The sequence below is a fragment of the Tursiops truncatus genome, chromosome 12 (assembly GCF_011762595.2).
Source record: "Tursiops truncatus isolate mTurTru1 chromosome 12, mTurTru1.mat.Y, whole genome shotgun sequence".
NCBI lineage: Eukaryota > Metazoa > Chordata > Mammalia > Artiodactyla > Delphinidae > Tursiops > Tursiops truncatus.
Window position 1 is genome coordinate 55,834,685 of NC_047045.1, and position 20,725 is coordinate 55,855,409.

The 20,725-nt window shown below is 35.5% G+C and overlaps 1 protein-coding gene across 2 annotated transcripts in view; it reads right to left on the reverse strand.

The window, feature by feature from the left end:
- The window catches only part of PTPRK (protein tyrosine phosphatase receptor type K), a 561,831-nt gene that overhangs the window by 420,277 nt on the left and 120,829 nt on the right, over positions 1 to 20,725 (reverse strand). For both annotated transcript variants that reach the window (XM_033867699.2, XM_033867698.2), the window contains exon 2: positions 13,640 to 13,762. In XM_033867699.2, the coding sequence (XP_033723590.1) occupies positions 13,640 to 13,762 (123 nt within the window). The remainder of the gene's footprint in view (positions 1 to 13,639; positions 13,763 to 20,725) is intronic.

The window sequence follows — 20,725 nt, forward strand, 5'->3', positions numbered from 1 at the left end:
GATGAATTAAACATATCTTTAGCATGTGTTCATTTACATTATATAATACTTCAGTCATTTTTAGGTTTTGAGTTTTTATAAACTATGTTGACTTATTTCTTCTATGTCATAAGAAAAAAGATAATATAAAAACTCTCAATAGTAACAATTGCCGTTAGAAAACAAATTTACTAAGGCAGGAAGATTTCCCATTTCTCAAGTTTCAGATACAGTAAATGCTTTGAAATCAAGGAAAAACTCACACTAGGCTGACAAGCATTAGAGAATATCATGCTGCTATTATAACTGCTTTATTTGTTCACTCTTCTAAATATCACAGCTTCTGAATACTACTACCTATATATCTCTCCTACTATATCTGCATTAGATAGTTTTGTAATGGGCACCGTTGTTTACCTCCCCAGTATCCTCCCATCCTTACTCCATTACAACCTGGCTAGCCACATGTACCAGGAGAAACCGGCATTAACTTCAACCTCAGCTCCAATTAGGGGAGGAGGACAGGCTTTATAGTATCAGCCAATCATGTCTTATTCTGCTCATCACTGATTGGTTTAGGCATAGATATGGGACATAATTATGGCCAGTTGGACAAGAAGAGAAATCTGTTGATGAGTACCTCAGAAAAGTTCTTTACGTTGATTAAAAAAATAAAAACAGACATAAGGAAGAGACAACCTCTTTTTCTTCATGTCTGAAATTAATACCTAGAATAGCTGCAGATCTTATACCCATGAGGGGAGCTAGCCTGAGGTTAAAAGATGACCTTAAGAGTAGAGGAGCAGAGAGACAAAAGAACCTGGAACCTTGAGGACATCACTGAACCACTTAATTAGACAATCCTGGACCTCCTGTTATGTGAAAGCAGCTTTCCTTATTTATGGTTTAAAGACATTTTGAGTTGGGCTTTCCATTATTTGGAGCTGGAGAAAGCATGACAGATTAACTTTTGCGATACTTCCAAGTCAGCCCTGAAGCTTTTTTTTCTGTATTCTCTAAAGAAGGATCTGTACTCCAATATGTTTACATAGAGTTCAAAATTGAGACCTTTCTCCTATATTTCTACATACTTGGATTCCCAATCTTGAGGTTCCCAAGACATGAAACCTCTGGAAACTTATTTGACCTCTAGGAACCTCAGTTCCCTCATCTATAGCAAGCATTAATACATACCTGAAAGGGCTTTTATGAGAATTAAGTGAAATGTCATAGGAATGGATAGAATTGGTCAGAAAAGCATTTTTTTTTAATTATCTATTAAGTCTAACCTAGCTTGGATAAAAATCACACACTCAAAACATAATTTTTAAATAGCCAGATTTGCCATTCTACTTTTCTATTTAATTCACCAACTATTTCAGAACTGGGGAAGGGAGGGAGGTACAGAAATATATAATTGACCTTATGAAATTTGTGGAACTGTCCTATTTAATTTTATTCTGATAAACAACAAGAAGCAAGTCAGCATATCTTTTTATTGTCCCGAGGTGAAGATTTCATGATGCTGCTGGCATTTTAAGTTGTCACGTGTTCTAAATATATAAAACATTCACTTTTGTTGAGAAATATTTCTCAATCAATAATTTCCTCTCTGAAGTAGGGGGAAGAGGTCTGTCAACATACCACCATACTCTCAACATACATAAGGTTGGAAAACTGACAATCTTCCAAGATTTCCAAAGTATCTTTTTATGTAATGATAAATATATATGCATAGCTCTATATTTTTCACAATGTTAACTATATGAGAAAATTAGCGTCACATATTTTTAAATAATCTCTAATTTAATCACTTAGATTTCTTTGCTTTTTTGCATAATTATTTCCCCTGTTATTCTTCTTGTGTTTGAAGACAAAGCTTTTAAGCTGAGAGTGCCTAAGAGAGTTCTTTAGTCATCATGAGGCAAGTTTATTTTTATAGAGGAAAGTATAAGGTCGTACCTGTACTTTCAGTCACACTCCCCCCAAGGAAAAGTAATTTTGTTTCCTTGGGCCATGTATTGATTTTATTTTAAGGCATGTTAAAGGTGACTGCATAGTCTTTGAGATTACTCTGTATTCTTAGCCCTAATTCATTTAGGAGGTTGGAAGTTCTCTAGCAGTGACACCAATATTAATTTCTTTTCTTCCTTTTTTTTTTCTTTTTTTTTAAATACTGGCCTGTTTTCTTCCCCTGAGATATATCGGGACATATCTAACCTAGATACATTTCATACTTGAAATAACAGGAAAATATTCCTGTCTCAGCATGCCATTTCTGTCCACTGTAATTTGGATATTCTTCATGCTGCATTTATGTCCACAAGGGTAATAGTACTTACATTAAAAACTGGACCTCATGAAGTAACTCACCCTTCACGTAGTCCTTTACAGCCTTTCACTCTCTGACCCTGCACTGCCTCCAACTCCCACTGTTTTTAATAAGCATCTTAAATGTGGTAAAAACTGTCTTCTCAGTGCCGAGGGCAAAAGCACCAACAGACACATGATGACATGGTTTTGGAAGAGCACATGGAAATAAGCCCATAATTCTAGTCCTAAAATACCCCATTGCAAAAAAAAGTCTTAAGATTATTTTCAAACCCTAACCTTTAGTCTGAGTTCTTTAGTCCAAAAATTTTTCTTCTACCATACATGCTCTAATGAGACAGCAGATAATATATGTGTTTCAAAAAGTTTGCTTAGACAGACAGCCACGCAAGCAAGTATTCATCAAATAACTAAAAATAACATACAGGTAAATCAAAAAAAGGACAAAGCATCTCACTAGGGGGTGAGAATGTCACAGAGGAAACCCTGAAGCTCGGCAGAAATTCCAAACAACAGTGAGTCTCAGATCTCATTTCATATGATGATTAACACACAATCATTTAAAGCTTTTAAATTTTGGAAAGAAATAGTATTTTAAATGAAGTAGTAGGAAATCATTCTAGATTAAAGCTAATATATAGCTGACTTTATACAGGATTTAGAGATCTAAGACCAAGTCAAGGAAATTTATCAGCCACACTACAACTATGAAGCAGGAGGGCACTGTGGCAAGAGTAACTGTGATGTTAGACAAACAGACCTAACTTCAAACTCTGCCCCTCGGTTGCTTTCACCTAGTTATTTACTCTACTTATGTCTAAAACGTCACTAATTTTGTACGGCTCATGTGAGGATTAAAAATATATCTCATGCTCCTGGTATAGTAAAACCCAGTAAACTACCAGTAAGTCACAGGTAATGGTAGCAAGTACCCTCATTTCAGAGATGCTTATCTCAAAGTGTTTGGTGTGCATCTAACCATTGTTTGCAAAATGTCTCTTGGAGCCTTACTTCTGTAAGTATTTTTCAGAGAAGCCATCTTGATGGAGCTGGAAGGTAGAGAGGAAACGGGTAGAGGAGGGAGGTAGGAAGTACAAAGCAAGCAGGTTCTGGAACCAGTGGCTCCTTGCTATCAATTTTACATATTTGAGTGCTGAGTATTGCTTTCAAAAAAAGAACTCTACCAGGGCTTCACTGGTGGCGCAGTGGTTGAGAGTCCACCTGCCGATGCAGGGGATGCAGGTTCCTGCCCCGGTCCGGGAAGATCCCATATGCCACGGAGCAGCTGGGCCCGTGAGTCATGGCCGCTGGGCCTGCGCGTCCAGAGCCTGTGCTCCGTGGCGGGAGAGGCCACAGCAGTGAGGGGCCCGCGTAACGCAAAAAAAAAAAAAAAAAAAAAGTAGAGACAAATGACAACAAAAACACGGTTCAAAAACGATGGGATGCAGCAAAAGCAGCTCTAAGAGGGAAGTTTATAGCAATACAAGCCTACCTCAAGAAACAAGAAAAATTCCAAATAAACAATCTAACCTTACACCTAAAGGAACTAGAGAAAGAGGAGCAAAACACACCCAATGTCAGTGAAGGAAAGAAATCATAAAAATCAGAGCAGAAATAAATGAAATAGACACAAAGAAAACAATAGCAAAGATCAATAAAACTAAAAGCTGGTTCTTTCAGAAGATAAACAAAATTGATAAACCATTAGCCGGACTCGTCAAGAAAAAGAGGGAGAGGACTCAAAACAATAAATTTAGAAATGAAAGAACAGAAGTTACAACGGACACCGCAAATACGAAGCATCATAATAGACTACTACCAGCAACTCTATGCCAATAAAATGGACAACCTGGAAGAAATGGACAAATTATTAGAAAGGTATAACCTTCCAAGACTGAATCAGGAAGAAATAGAAAATATGAACAGACCAATCTGTATTGGTCTGTTGAAACTGTAATTAAAAATCTTCCAACAAACACAAGTCCAGGACCAGATGGCTTCACAGGTGAATTCTAACAAACATTTAGAGAAGAGCTAACACCCATCCTTCTCAAACTCTTCCAAAAAAATTTCAGAGGAAGGAACACTCCCAAATTCATTCTATGAGGCCACCATCACCCTGATTCCAAAACCAGACAAAGATACTACAAAAAAAGAAAATTACAGATCAATATCACTGAGGAATATAGAGGCAAAAATCCTCAACAAAATACTAGCAAACAGTATCCAACAACACATTAAAAGGAACATACAACATGATAAAGTAGGATTTATCCCAGGAATGCAAGGATTCTTCAATATGCACATATCAATCAGTGTGATACAGCATATTAACAAATTGAAGAATAAAAACTATACGATCATCTCCATAGATGCAGAAAAAGCTTTTGACAAAATTCACCACCCATTTATGATAAAAACTCTCCAGAAAGTGGGCATAGAGGGAACCTACCTCAACATCATAAAGGCCACATACAACAAACGCACAGCAAACATCATTCTCAAGAGTGAAAAACTGAAAGCATTTCCTCTAAGATCAGGAACAAAACAAGGATGTCCACTCTCACCACTCTTATTCAACATAATTTTGGAAGTCCTAACCACCCAATCAGAAAAGAAAAAGAAATAAATGGAATACAAATTGGAAAAGAAGACCTAAAACTCTCACTGTTTGCAGATGACATGATACTATACATAGAGAATCCTAAAGATGCCACCGAAAATTATTATAGATAATCAATCAATTTGGTAAAGTTGCTGGATACAAAATTAATGCACAGAAATCTCTTGCATTCTTATACACTAACAATGAAAGATCAGAAAGAGAAATTAAGGAAACAATCCTATTCACCATCGCAACAAAAAAGATTAAAATACCTAGGAATAAACCTATCTAAGGAGGTAAAAGACCTGTACTTAGAAAACTATAAGACACTGATGAAAGAAATCAAAGATAACACAAACAGATGGAGAGATATACCATGTTCTTGGATGGGAGGAATCAATACTGTGAAAATGACTATACAACTCCAAACAATCTACAGATTCAATGCAATCCCTATCAAATTACGAATGGCATTTTTTACAGAACTAGAATGAAAAATCTTAAAATTTCTATAAAGACACAAAAGACCCTGAATAGCCAAAGCAGTCTTGAGGGGAAAAAACGGAGCTGGAGGAATCAGACTCCCTGACTTCAGACTATACTACAAAGTAACAGCAATTAAGACAATATGGTACTGGCACAAAAACAGAAATATAGATCAATGGAACAGGATAGAAAGCCCAGAAATAAACCCATGCACCTATGGTCAACTAATCTATGACAAAGGAGGCAAGCATATACAATGGAGAAGACAGTCTCTTAAATAAGTGGTGCTGGGAAAACTGGACAGCTACATGTAAAAGAATGAAATTAGAATGCTCTCTAACACCATACACAAAAATAAACTCAAAATGGATTAAAGACCTAAATGTAAGACCAGATTCTATAAAACCCTAAGATGAAAACATAGGCAGAACACTCTTTGACATACATCACAGCAAGATCTTTTTTTGACCCACCTCCTAGAGTAATGGAAATAAAAACAAACAAAAAAACAAATAGGACCTAATGAAACTTAGAAGCTTTTGTACAGCAAAGGAAACCATAAACAAGATGAAAAGACAACTCTCAGAATGGGAGAAAATTTTTTCAAACAAATCAACAGACAAAGGATTAATCTCCAAAATATATAAACAGCTCATGCAGCTCAACATTAAAAAAACAAACAACCCAATCCAAAAATGGGCAGAAGATCTAAATAGACATTTCTCCAAAGAAGACATATAGATGGCCAAGAGGCATATGAAAAGCTGCTCAACATCACTAATTATTAGAGAAATGCAAATCAAAACTACAGTGAGGTATCACCTCACACCAGTTAGAATGGGCATCATTAGAAAATCTACAAACAACAAATGCTGGAGAGGGTGTGGAGAAAAGGGAACCCTCTTGCACTGTTGGTGGTAATGTAAATTGATACAGCCACTATGGAGAACAGTATGGAGGTCCCTTAAAAGACTAAAAGCAGAATTACAATATGACCCAGCAATCACAGTACTGGGCATATACCCAGAGAAAACCACAATTCAAAAAGACACATGCACCCCAGTGTTCACTGCAGCACTATTTACAATAGCGAAGTCATGTAAGCAACCTAAATGCCCATCGACAGACGAATGGGTACAGTAGATGTGGTACATATACACAATGGTATATTACTCAGCCATAAAAAGGAAGGAATCCGGGTCATTTGTAGAGATGTGGATGGACCTAGGGACTGCCATACAGAGTGAAGTAAGTCAGAAAGAGAAAAATAAATATCGTATATTAAAACATATATGTGGAGTCTAGAAAAACGGTACAGATGAACTGTTTGCAAGGCAGAAATAGAGACAAATATGTAGAGAACAAACATATGGACACCAAAAGGGGAAAGTAAGAAGATGGGGGGGGGATGAATTGGGAGATTGGGATTGACATATATACGTATATATGTATAAAATAACTAATAATAACCTGCTGTATAAAAAAATTAAAGTAAAAAATATAAATAAAAATCAATTAAACAAAAAAGAAACACATGCCTTATTATCAATTGTCTACAAGAGGGTAATGGAAATATTAGGCAAGGTGATCCACTCATTTTAATGAGTGACTAAGGTTCCCAGAGAGACAGACTATAGGTTAGAAATGGTAAGATAACAAAAAAACTCCCTTGAAATTTCTTAGATATATTAAAATATGATACACTGGATACTAATATTATTTAGTAAATTTTGCCTAAGTCTTGTTTTAGAAACCTAAGAGACTATTATCATTACATAGAAAAACTTAGCTGAAATTCTGTTAGTTATATATGTTACCATATAGATCAAATATTTTATTCAATTTTCACTATATAACACTCTCAGAAGAAAGCCAGGCACAAAATCATGAGACCCATGCATGCTCGCTATCGAGTACAAAACACATTTAGTTTCTCCAAATAGATATTGAAGAAACAAGCCTTATTTTAACAACGTGGCTAATAATTTATGTTTAAACGCTGGGATAAAAATAAAAGAAAGAAAAAAAGGATACACAGTTCTAAAAATAATATGTAAATATAAAGGCACATTTCATTTCTTATTGTTCTCAGTGTAATGCCATTTGCTCTCTAAATTTTAGTTTGAGGATTTGATAAGGGGGCAAAATTGAGATCTAGTAGGGCCTTAAACTACTGAATCACACCTCACTAAGCTTTACAACAAAAGAGGAATGGTTTCTTACTTCAATCTTCAGATTAATTTAATGACAAAGGCCTTTTAGATACAGAGATAGATACATAGACAGAAAGAATGTCTATTCTATTCCATTTTACAGATGGAACTCTGTATAGTGATTTACATTATTATCAGTGAAAGGTACCAAATTCAAGGTAGGATACAATGTAGCGTAATTTTATGCTGTCAAATGGGTTCTCTAGAGACTCTAAAATTCAATTAGTCATTTTACAAAAACCTGTTAAAAAGTAAAAGCAGTTATAATTACACTTGAAGATAAACGTATTGAGATGTCAATCATGATCTCTATGCTCAGATCTAGGTCAGAACATGTAGTAAAATTATCCAATGAATTTGTTTCATGATGTCACAAGTATAAAGGAACAACTGACAAACAAGGTCATGAACACAGATATATTTGAGACAGAAGAACAATTTCCAGTTCCCTGCAACGTTTCTCATTCTCTATGGATTTGATTTTTATAGACTAGACTTTTGAAGAGTAGAAGATTGGGATTAATTTGACTAGCAAAAGACAAAAGAAAGAGTGAGATACTAAAAGGGAGCTCCTTCTTTAGTATTAATAACATTTAAAATTATATCCAAAATAAACAGGTGAAATCATTTATAAAGGCTAAGCTAAATATTAGTAAGTATGTGAAGGTCTTCTAACTACATTAAAATCTGAGCTGAATATAATATTGGGAAATGAAGTATTTTTTCTTATTCAATTAATTTTTTAGCAAGAGAAAGACCTTTTTTGTTCAACCTTTGACCAAAATATTTAAACCACATTACATAAGTTGACAATTTTCCTAAGTAAAATGAAATAGTGCCTTAGGAAATCAAAGATGAAAAATATGATTTATGTTCATGAAGGCATTATAGTTTAGTGGAAAGAAGGAGGTATTTTTAAAAGTACTATAGGGCTTCCCTGGTGGCACAGTGGTTGAGAATCTGCCTGCTAATGCAGGGGACATGGGTTCGAGCCCTCGTCTGGGAGGATCCCACATGCCGCGGAGCACCTAGGTCCGTGAGCCACAACTACTGAGCCTGCGCGTCTGGAGCCTGTGCTCCGCAACAAGAGAGACCGCGATAGTGAGAGGCCTGCGCACCGCGATGAAGAGTGGCCCCCACTTGCCACAACTAGAGAAAGCCCTTGCACAGAAACAAAGACCCAACACAGCAAAAATTAATTAATTAATAAACTCCTACCCCCAACATATTCTTAAAAAAAAAATGTACTATAATAGCAATTGAAATACGTATCAAGTACAGTGGGGAGCATATCCGAATGTGAAGATAGAAGAAATATTATATAAAAGCTCCATGCCGGGCTTCCCTGGTGGCGCAGTGGTTGAGAGTCCGCCTGCCGATGCAGGGGACACGGGTTCGTGCCCTGGTCCGGGAAGATCCCACATGCCGCGGAGCGGCTGGGCCCGTGAGCCATGGCCGCTGAGCCTGCGTGTCCGGAGCCTGTGCTCTGCAACGGGAGAGGCCACAGCAGTGAGAAGCCCGCATACCTCAAAAAGAAGAAAAAAACAAAAAAAAGCTCCATGCCAACCAGGAAAATCTTCCCAAAGCAGATGGAACTTAAGTAGACATAGTAAGAATGGATAGGAGTTTGGTGAGTGGTAAGTGAACAGAGAATTGTCTCAACAGAGGGAAGAGAACATACAAAGGCTCAGAGATGTCAAAGATCATATTATCTTTGAATGTGGGGGGTCCAGGTTGGTGAGAAAAAAGGAGTTTGAGCCCATCTGAGGTATCCTATTATATATCTTTCATTCTAATCTATAATATTTTTTAATTCTTAGCCTAGTTTCCCCAAAGTATCCTTGTGAGCATTGGTTTTATTTACTCTGTTTTTTGCCATTTTCTATTAACATATAAGATACCTAGAGGAAAGTACACAGCTCATAATTGTACAGCTCAATGATTTTCAGTTTGAGTACACCTGTGAAAACATCATCCAGATCAAGAAAGACTGTATTACCAGCATCCAGAAGCCCCCTTCATGCCACCTTCCAAGCACTAACCATCCCCAACCCCTGCCAGCCCTTCCTGGAGGTAAATAATACCCCGACTTCTAACATCATCAATTTGTTTTGCCTGGTTTTGAAATTTACATAAATGAAATACAGTACATTATCCTTTTGTGTTTCTTTCCCTCAGGATTATGTGTGTGAAATTCATCCATATCATATATGGCAACAGTTTGTTCATTTATACTGCAGTGTAATATTCCATTATGTGACTAATCACCATTTATTCATTGCACTGTTGACAGACATTTGGATTGTTTTCAGTTTGGGACTATTTTGGATACTGATGCTGTAAATACCCTTGTACATGTCATTTGGAAAACATGTGTACTCAGTTCTGCTGGGCATATACCCCAAAATGGATCTGTTGGGTCATTAGGCTGTATGAAGTGGTTGTACAGATTTATACCTGACTATAGTACAGTATATGAAGAGTTTTACTTTCTCCATACTCTCACCAACACTTAAATTTTGATTTTCATCTTTCTGCTCAGTGTGTAGAAGTTTCTCAATGTGGTTTTAATTTGCATTCCTTTGATGACTGAGTTGAGCAGGTGCTCACACCTTCATATGATTTTTGGCCATTAGGATATACTCATTCTTGCATGCTATTTTAAACGTACTTAGCTGGCCTTTCAGCCACCATCATTGTCACCTGACAAAGGCAGTTTTGCTGAAGAACACTTTAAGCAATTATTGACAGCATTACGTCTTCAAATGAGAAGAAATAATTTTCTTCTTTCCTACCCATCTTCATTCTTTTCTTATTCTTTTCTCTCTCTTTTTTTTAATTAACTAATTAAGTTATTTATTTTTGGCTGCGTTGGGTCTTCATTGTTGGGCTTTCTCTAGTTGCAGAGAGCGGGGGCTACTCTTCATTGCGGTGTGCGGGCTTCTCATTGCGGTGGCTTCTCTTGTTGTGGAGCATAGGCTCTAGACACGCAGGCTTCAGTAGTTGTGACTTGTGGGCTCTAGAACACAGGCTCAGTAGTTGTGGCACGTAGACTTAGTTGCTCCACGGCATGTGGGACCTTCCCAGACCAGGGCTCAAACCCGTGTCCCCTGCATTGGCAGGCAGATTCTTAACCACTGCGCCACCAGGGAAGCCCAATTCTTTTCTTATTCTAATCTGTTTATTCACCCTCTCTTTCATCTTCCCGTCTACCTTTTCATTCCAAAAAGATCAATAAACAGAAGTCAATTAACAATGTCCAAGTATTGTAAAGAGAGTTCAATAACAAGTGTGCATCACAGGCCCAGCCTTCTTACTTTCAAGTTGGTAAATGTTTGAGTTCTCTTTTTTTAATAACTGAAAAAAGTAAGCATTAACATTTACTGACTATTTACTTTAAAATAAATGTATCATTCATAAAATTTTAATAAGATAAATCTAAATGTCTCCTTTTTCCCAATTTATGAATAGATAATGTTCAGTGAGCATTTTAAAGGAATATCAGAAGGAAAATGAAAAAAACAGTATAGACTGTAAAAAGAGAACAGTAAAAGAAGAATATATACATGGATGCTTTCTTTCACCTTCTCTGAAAAACAAGCACAAATTATATTTGGTAAAAATAAAGTGGCTGTGACCTTTTTCCCTCCTCTGCATGATTAATTAATTAATGTCCTATTAATTGGAAGATGTGGCTGAATTTCTAACACTTTCATTTTCTGTGCACATCATCTCGTACTGTAACCACCGATTAAGCTGTTCATCAAAGGTGAACCAGCAAGGTCACCTGAGCAGTATCTCTTCAGCTATTCATTACCCATCTTCAATAGTAATTAACAATGGTAACATTTCCATAAATCAACATCTTTCTGATTGCTCTCTGATGATAAACAGTCAAAATATGTGCATCCCAGCCTACCCTTTTTACTTTTATATAAAAAATTCAGTCTAAATGTACCACAGAGAAAACTCAGGTGAAATATTACAGGAGTTTCTTTAACTAAAATGTACCAGAGAAATAAGGTTATGTACCTCTGACAGAAAAATACAAACCTACTTACACAACTAAATGAGTCTAAAACAAACAACCCAATCAAAAAATGGGCAGAAGACCTAAATAAACATTTCTCCAAAGAAGACATTCAGACGGCCAGTAGGCACATGAAAAGATGCTCAACACAACTAATTATCAGAGAAATGTAAATCAAAACTTCAATGAGGTATCACGTCACATCAGTCAGAATGGCCATCATTAAAAAGTCCACAAACGATAAACGCTGGAGTGGATGTGGAGAAAAGGGAACCCTCCTACACTGTTGGTGTGAATGTAAGTTGGTACAGCCACTATGGAGAGCAGCATGGAGGGTCCTTATAAAACTAAAAACAGAATTACCATATGATCCAGCAATCCCACTCCTGGGCATATATCTGGAGAAAACCATACTTCAAAAAGATAATGCATCCCAATGTTCATAGCAGCACTATTTACAATAGCCAAGACATGGAAGCAACCTAATTGTCCATTGACAGATAAATGGATAAAGAAGATGTGGTATATATGTGTACATATATATACACATACACACACACAATGGAATACTACTTGGCCATAAAAAATAATGAAATAATGCCATTTGCAGCAACATGGATGGACCTAGAGATTGTCATACCAAGTGAAGTAAGTCAGACAGAAGAAGACAAATATCATATGACATACTTATATGTGGAATCTAAAAAAAAATGATACAAATGAACTTATTTATAAAACAGAAACAGATTCACAGACTTAGAAAACAAACTTATGGATACCAAAATGGAAAGTCTGGGGGGGTAGCGGGGTGCGGGGTGGGATAAGTGACAATTTAGAATAAAAAGTAGATTTAATTCACCCTATTCTCAAACAGCACATCACAGTGTGGACCAATAAGAAAAATTAGTTATAAAGTGTTTATAATCATGATTAAAATACTGAAAATATATTTTAAAACCTAAGTTACTAATAATAGGCAATCATCCCATCAATTATGTATGATAATATACTATAATAAAGTGATTACATATTATTAAATACTAATTAATGTATTACATTAAATATAATTATATTGTATATTATATATGTGATCATACATAATTATATTCCAGGCTGGTTTATTTCTAAATTTTAGAAAAATAATTCATTCTCTTTAGTATTTTAAAATTCCTGTCTGCATTTTCAATTTCTCAATTTAATAAGTTATTGGTAAACATATATGCACAGAGCTTGGAATTAATTCAAAATTAATATGCAGAATTGAAGGCACAAACATTAGTCTGCTAGTGTATAAAATGGTATGTATATGTTAATATCCTATGTCAGTTAAGAGAAAACACAGTTCAAACTGGCTTAAACAATAAGAAGATGTACTATTTCACAAAACCAAAATTCAAAGGATATAACAAGGTCAAGGTAAAGAAAGTAGGGCTCAGCCCTATTTTTCTACAATCCACTCAAAAAAGATCTCTCCATTTGACAGTTTGGTCTCCAGGCTGCCTCTCCTCAGAGTCACTGGCATGCTCAGGGCCAGTGGAATGAGATAAGCTCTCTCCCTACCATGAAATAAAGATGTTTCCCTTCAGTCTGATTAGATCAAATCTTGTGATTTAATAGAATAGGTAGTAAGTGAGCTGAACTCATTTTTAGACTATATGGTTTGTTCTTCATTTTATTTTTTTTTAATTTCTTGGTTTCATTTCCATTTTGCTTTTTTATTGAACGGGGGGGGGGGGGGGGGGCCGGAAACTAATGTTTCTATTTTTCCAGAGTTAGAGACAATGAAGATACAGTGAACATTCTTGAGGAAAACAGGATTATATAAAGTTATTGAGGGAAAGGCAAAGAATCCATCGAGGGTCTTTGATGGGGTCAATCAGTTTGACCACAATAGTTTATTATAATAATTAAATTATTGTACTATACCTAACATAAGAAAATGCTATTCATTCCAGAGGGATTTTTCCAACACTGGATAAACAGAAGGATTCTCACCTTGTGGCATCTCGGGTGGCAGATAATGAGGTTCTTGAGCACTAACATGAACCCATTCAAAGTCATCATATAGATCCTGGTGGTAATCACAAACTCCCGGACCATCATCAAAAGTACAGCCACCTGAAAGGGGAAAAGAAGAACTACTGTTACATTCTAAACAGCAGAATGTGCTGGAGAAGAAAACATTATACTGAAATGTACAATGTGGTACTCATAAATTTAATAATAAATGTACTCCTATTTATCACTATTTTCACTAAATGTTCACATAAAATGAAATTTCTATCCGTATCTTGTGTGAATAAGATAGTGGTTTGAGCCTCAGAAGTAAGGCTGAGATTTTTAGATATGAATAATATTAGAAGATATATGTAATAGTGAGGCTTTCCGGAAATATACAAACCACCTTCAATCTAAATAGTTTTTAACAACTTTAGCAGGGAGAAGGAGAGGAAAGAAAAAAGTGAAAATTGTCTTTCTTTATATAGCAAGTTCAAAAAGGTGAAGTTAATAATTAAATTTACCAAATTTCTTGCTTTAGAAGAACACTTTGAAATCTACTCATAATAGCAAATGAAATGCTTACAGCTTTATGAGGTCTAAAGTGTTTGAGGTCAGTGAAACATGCTTCCATACTTCATTTAGATTGCTTTCACACACAATTACGACTTAAAAGTGGGAAAAACTGAACGAAGCATAAAACTGATCAGATTAGCCTACAATCACTCTCACTACTTCCACTTTATTTAATAACCTCTTTTTTAAAAATGGAGGTAGCCTTTCCCCTTTACATCAGTCATTTTTCCTGGCTTTATTTTCTGGGGTAATTTTATGGCAGAAGTAGAATAATTACTTTTGCTTCTCAGCCTACATATATAGGCACACACAACTCAACATATTTAGTTTATTCAATTCATGAAAATCAGAACTGGCCTATATGTCTAATCTTGAAAGAAAATGGATTAGAACTAATGAAAATTCAGCAGTAGGTTTAATGAGAAAAACCAATAACCTGTCTCCCTTCAAGTAGCTTATTTGTTTAGTTTCCATGGGGATCTTTGTGAAGAAACTCAGTGATTTCTCTGACCAAACAGCAGGCTGGGGGTGGTAAACTTCAGGCCTGTGAATTCTTCTCTGTAAACAGAGAATTCACTTTCCTCATCAAAAATTTATCAATCTGAATATGAAAAAGTTATATTCCTCACCAATGACAGAGACAAGCCAGCATTACATGCAAAGAAGGCAAAATCAGAAATGTCCAGATGACACTATGGCCCGAAGAACCTTTTTCAAAAATGGAATATATATATATATGGGTATCCTTGAATCACTCTTATAACCACATCAATCCTTTAAAATAACCAAACTTCAGCAGCTTGAAAGCTTAATGTTGTCTTTTAAATATGCCTAAAACAGCCTTTATATAAATGCTCTCATGAAAAATGATTTATTTTTTAATTTAAAATTAATCAATGAAAAGAGGTTGCTAGGAAATGAATCTTGACATAGCAAGGGGAAAGTTTTTCTCAATATATAATTTGCTCTCACAATCCTAAAATAACTTACTGCTGTGCAACCCATACCTTCAGGGCTTCCACTGCCCTTTGTGAGTGACCTCTGTATATCAATTTAAACTACCAATGGAACCTACATTGGTTCATTTGGAAGACAAATGGGCTTAATTGCTGTCCTTCATAGCCATTGTTAATTTTAGCCTCCAGGATTCTTATTAGCAATAACAACTAGGAAGAGCTATACAAAGTAAGTGGGTCAACCCTGTTATTTGCTGCACTTCACTCCCGTATCAGTCAAGAGTCTTGGGGAAAGTTCCTGGTCGATCTGAGTTGAGTGATAGAAGAATTTTTTAAAGATGACTTTTTATTTTATAATTTACAATAAATTCTAATCTAAGAGGTACAATATATCTATCCATCACATGTGTAACATAGGAATAAATCTTTGGTAAAAGATGTTTATGAATCTTTTTGTAAAGAATTTTGTATTTCAAAGTTAAGGACTAATACAGTGTATCAGACTGGGTATAAAAAATACAAAAAAATACTATTATTGGCCTGATGAATGGGATAGACAGACATGCATGGGAGAGTATATATATATATATATATATATATATATATAAAAAATACAGTATGTTACAAGGGATCATAACAGTATGACCAAAGTCACAAAGACCACAAATGACAAATGAATTGGCTACCTATACCTGAGTTGGTTTTGGAAGGCTTCACGGAGTTAGGCCTAAAGATGAGTAAGGATGTGCCAGGCCAGAAAGGAAATTGGATTGAAATTAGAAAAAAAGCAAAAGCAAGGGCATAACAAATCTAAAGAAACATGAGATGTTGGAGAGTCTCAAGTAATCTCAAATAAGTCTGTGTAATGAGCATGAAAAGTATGTAGGGGACAAAACAGAAACAAAACTTAATATGAAAGATTTTTAGATACTATAAAACATTTAGATTTTATTCTATAATTGTATGAAGCCATTAAAGGATTTTATCCAGGAGTATGACACAATTCAAGCCATATTGATAATAATGATAACAACAATAATAACAACAGTTATGTAGAGTTTAAAGAGTAATGGGGGAAAACGGAGGTAGATAATTTGGTTCAACCTTACAACAGATAGCACATAATATAATTTGAGCTAATTCCATTTTGCATAATCCCAGTTTACCATTTAAGGCTCACTAGAAAGCCCTAAAAACAAAGTCTTCTTTAATACATAGTCTTCTATACACATGCTCCTCTCTTCAGACATTTTTATATATAGTATTATGATCTATTTAAAAGAGAAACAGCAAGGTTCTAATTCATAAATAAAAACATAATTTATGAATTTAAAGTTTCACTGAGCTAGACAAAAGGAGGCAATATTGAAATGGTGCTCAAGAAATATCCTGAGGCAGAGGGGATGAAAATGAACAAGGAAACACCTTACATTTTCAGTTTTTGTATTTGCTACTGGTGACAGGACTACAGGGAGTACAGCAAAATCATTTCAGCAAAACGGGCAACTGCAAGTTCCTTGACCCTTGGAGGAAAATTACTTCTGAAGAGCCATTTCACAGATTGCTAATTCCTCTATGCCAGTCAGTCAGCTAAAGGACAGATCTTTCACTGCAACCGTCTGCTTCCACTATGACAACCCATTTGTGAGGCTTTGCAAGCTGTTCACCTGAAAATAAAAGTCAAGCTAATTTGGACTTGCCTGAATTTCTTTACATTCCTAAGCAACTCAAAGAAAAGACAGGTACTAAGAAACATTAGGTACAAAAAATAGAAGTATTCCTATCCCAAAAATTATATTGCCTAAACATCTAGCATTTTAGAGAGATTCTTGAGTGTTTATTTAAACAGACAGCTCTATGAGAGAGTATGGAAATAGAGATTCTTTCTGTGGAATCATAAAAGAATGAATACTAAACTCAAATCCCTTCTGATATCAAACTTTTCAATAAAACCCAGGGTCAGGTTAATTTAGAACAAAGTTGAATTGGAGAAAAATAAAAGGTCAGTAAGGCCCTGGACAACTGTGAACATGTTATGGAGGACATTCTTTTGAAAGCTATTGTACTAGGACCTTCCACATTCTCCCCTCCAAGGCACCTATGCAGTCTTAATTTTCTGATTGAATCTAATAGCAAGAAACACACAGAATTATCTTTCATGGTTCTTTACTATTTGTAAAGAACAAGCTTCATTTAGCTCAAAATACAGATCATTTTTGTTATTATTTTCTTAAAATGATTGGAATATACAGGATTTTGAAAAGTAAGAGTAAAGTCCTAGACAAAATATGTTGGCAAATGCAATGTCCTTAACACTGCTGTTTTATGACCCTCAAAAATGGGCAAATTAATATTTTCCAATTGTGAATTAAGCTGTGATACACAAATTTGCTCATGTAAGTGATCATCAACTTTGAAATAATCTTTCTTCCATTAAGAACACAATGAAAGATTAATATATGTCACATTAGGACACATGCAATACTGAATTAAACTAACTTTGAATAGATCATCTTTGTCTATGCTAATCAGAACCATAATATAATTTTACTGGTATAAGCCCCAAAACTCATTACAAAGAAGCCGATACATTTCACACAAAAAAATTTAAAAGAACAGACAAGTAACTTATTACTGAATCTCTTAAATGTAATTCCATTCATAATCTGAGTCAATATTGTCTTCTCCCAGAAAAGCAGAGTTTTACAAAGTGTAAAAATTGATGCTTTTAAATAAAGTTCATATTTCCTCTGAAGTCTACTGGGATATCTTAAAATATTTTTTTTCCTTTCAACTTTTGGGAATATTGAAGATACAAAATAAGAATTGACTTATCATAGTCAATGCTTAGAAGTTTACCTTCAGTCTAAGGATAAACAATGCTTGTTCTCAATTTAAGTACTGAAATTCAAATAGGAAAACAAATCCAAGTAGATGCAAAGGACGAATGCCTTTGAGGTCATAAGTATGAGTCACTGGTCTTAATGCGTCACTCTGGTTCAATAACAAAGAAGATCTAATGAAGAAAAATAAGAAAATTTATGAATAAGAGTTCCTTAAAAGATAACTTTTAAGATCCAGATCCAACTTCAGATCCAGAAAAAAACTCTTTTGCCCTGCTAGTAGTTAAGTAGTAGAAGAAAATATTATTTGAGCCTAGCTCCTGGAAATCCAAACCCAACATTTATTGATAGATACAAATGACTCTTAATGATGAGAGAAGAGCTCATTTCAAACACACCCATAAATTATCTAATTGTTCATCTCTAGAGTTCCATTTCTAGCCAAGAATATATGTTTAATACATACAATCCAAGATTATTTAGCTAGTAAGACTTCTATTCAAATTGTCTATGATTTGAAGCAAATGCTATACTCCAATTGACTGAATAATCTTCTTTTAATAAGAAAGACTAAATTAACCAGAATAGAAAAATAAGTCCAGTTTTACTCCCCTCCATCTTTGCAGAGAAGCAATATTAACATCTCCTCAACGTCAATTAAGAAGACTTAAGGAATTTTAAGGAACTGGTACATACCACCACTCAGATGGTACAAGAAAGAGACAGCATTTCTAGATGAAGCCTGGAGAGATGACTAAGCACATATACAGCTTTCCTATTTTATTTCTTTGAGCTTCAATTTCCTTCCCAATAAAATCAAGATAATAATAGCTACAGTACAGTTGTATGAGGATTAGTGATAATGCATGTAAAGCCCCTAACACTCAACAAGTTTTTTTAACAGCACCTTATTTTTTCATGTTCCTTTCTTAACAGTGTACTCTGTATATATGCTATACAAATGCAAACCTATGCACATATTAAACAGCAAAAGTCGAAGAAAGAAACTTATGGTTTCCATATAGTTTATCCAGAAAGACTAAAGAGAGTTCCCATAAAGACAATATTATCATATTACCATTACCAGTTTTCCCTGAACACTCATCAGATACGCTTTCAATAAGGAAACACCTTACTTTAGATCAAGGTGTCAGCAAACTTCAACTGTAAAAAGCCAATTAATAAATATTTTAGGTTTTGCAGACCATATCATTTCTATCACAACTACATAACTGTTGTCATTGTAGCAACAAAGCAGCCACAGAGAATACCTAACAAATGGGTATGGCTGTGTTCAAATAAAACTTTTATGGGACTTCACTGGTGGTGCAGTGGTTAAGAATCCGCCTTCCAATGCAAGCGACCTGGGTTCAATCCCTGGTCGGGGAACTAAGATCCACATACTGCAGGGCAACTAAGCCTGCACGCTCTAGAGCCTGTGCACCACAAGGAGAGAGAACCCTGCGTGATGCAACTAGAGAAGCCCAGGTGCCGCAACGAAAGATCCTGCATGTTGCAATGAAAATCCTATGTGCCACAACTAAGACCCGATGCAGCCAAATAATAATAAAATTAAATTTAAAAAAAAAACTTTTATTACAAAAACAGGTGGCAAGCTGGATTTAGCCATCAGGCCATAGTTCACCAACCCCTGGGTTAGATCACTCTGATCTTAAGTATCCTTGAAAATTATAGGTAGTACACAGTCTGGTTAAAAGCTTACAAACAAGGGTCTTTGATTTCTGCCTCACCTCCATATGACTTGATTTTCTTTCTCATATATCAAGACGAGTGGCAATAGGCCACAGCCAGGAAACTGAAACTGGAAATGGGGTCTGAATGACAGTTCTACATCTAAAACCACATCAGATTGTCTAGCTGGACAGAGGTCTAAATCAGAAAGTGAGAATATGAGAGAGCTTTCAAGGTCCTGTAGTCTGGGCTTCAAGCTTTTCAGACAACAAAGGGAAATATATTTTACACTGTGACCCAGCATATATTGATACATGCATACATGCATGCAAATAGTCAAATATACAGTATGTGTGAACACAAATACACTTATTCACTCAATCATTTATTATCTCCAACTATGGGTCACTAGTCGGGTGCTCTTTCTATAAGTGAAATAAAATTAAGAGTAATTGCGTGAATCAGGGAAGTATTAGGTTGGCCAAAAAGTTCGTTCAGGTTTTTCCATAACTAACTTTTTGGCCAACCCAATAGATATGAGAAAAAGAACAGGATGGCAATCCTCTGTTTCCAATACACACAAGCATATGTCCATTGTGGGAGGGTACCCAGAAGACAGACGTAAGCAATCCAAGTCTCTATGCCTAATTTTCAGGTCTCAGGTACAAGCTGAGGTCCAAAAATAAGCCTTTGAGACCTGGGCAGCCCTGACAGTACATATGTGACTTCATCCAACCTCATTATGGAGCTAATGGATGATTACATGCCGAACAGCCATAGAAATGATTTCACAGATGAAAAGAGGTTTATTAAAATGTAGAAGGAACATATTAATAAAAAGTGCCTCATACTAGAAAAAATTAAAATTTCCCAGAGTTACAGAGCAAGAAAGTGTCAGAGTCAGGATGTGAACCCAGGTACTATATAGGTTCTTTACTCTTGACCATGACATTAAATGGCTCCTCAAATGAAGTGTGATTAGACATCTTCAGAATCATACAGTACAGCTCCCTTCG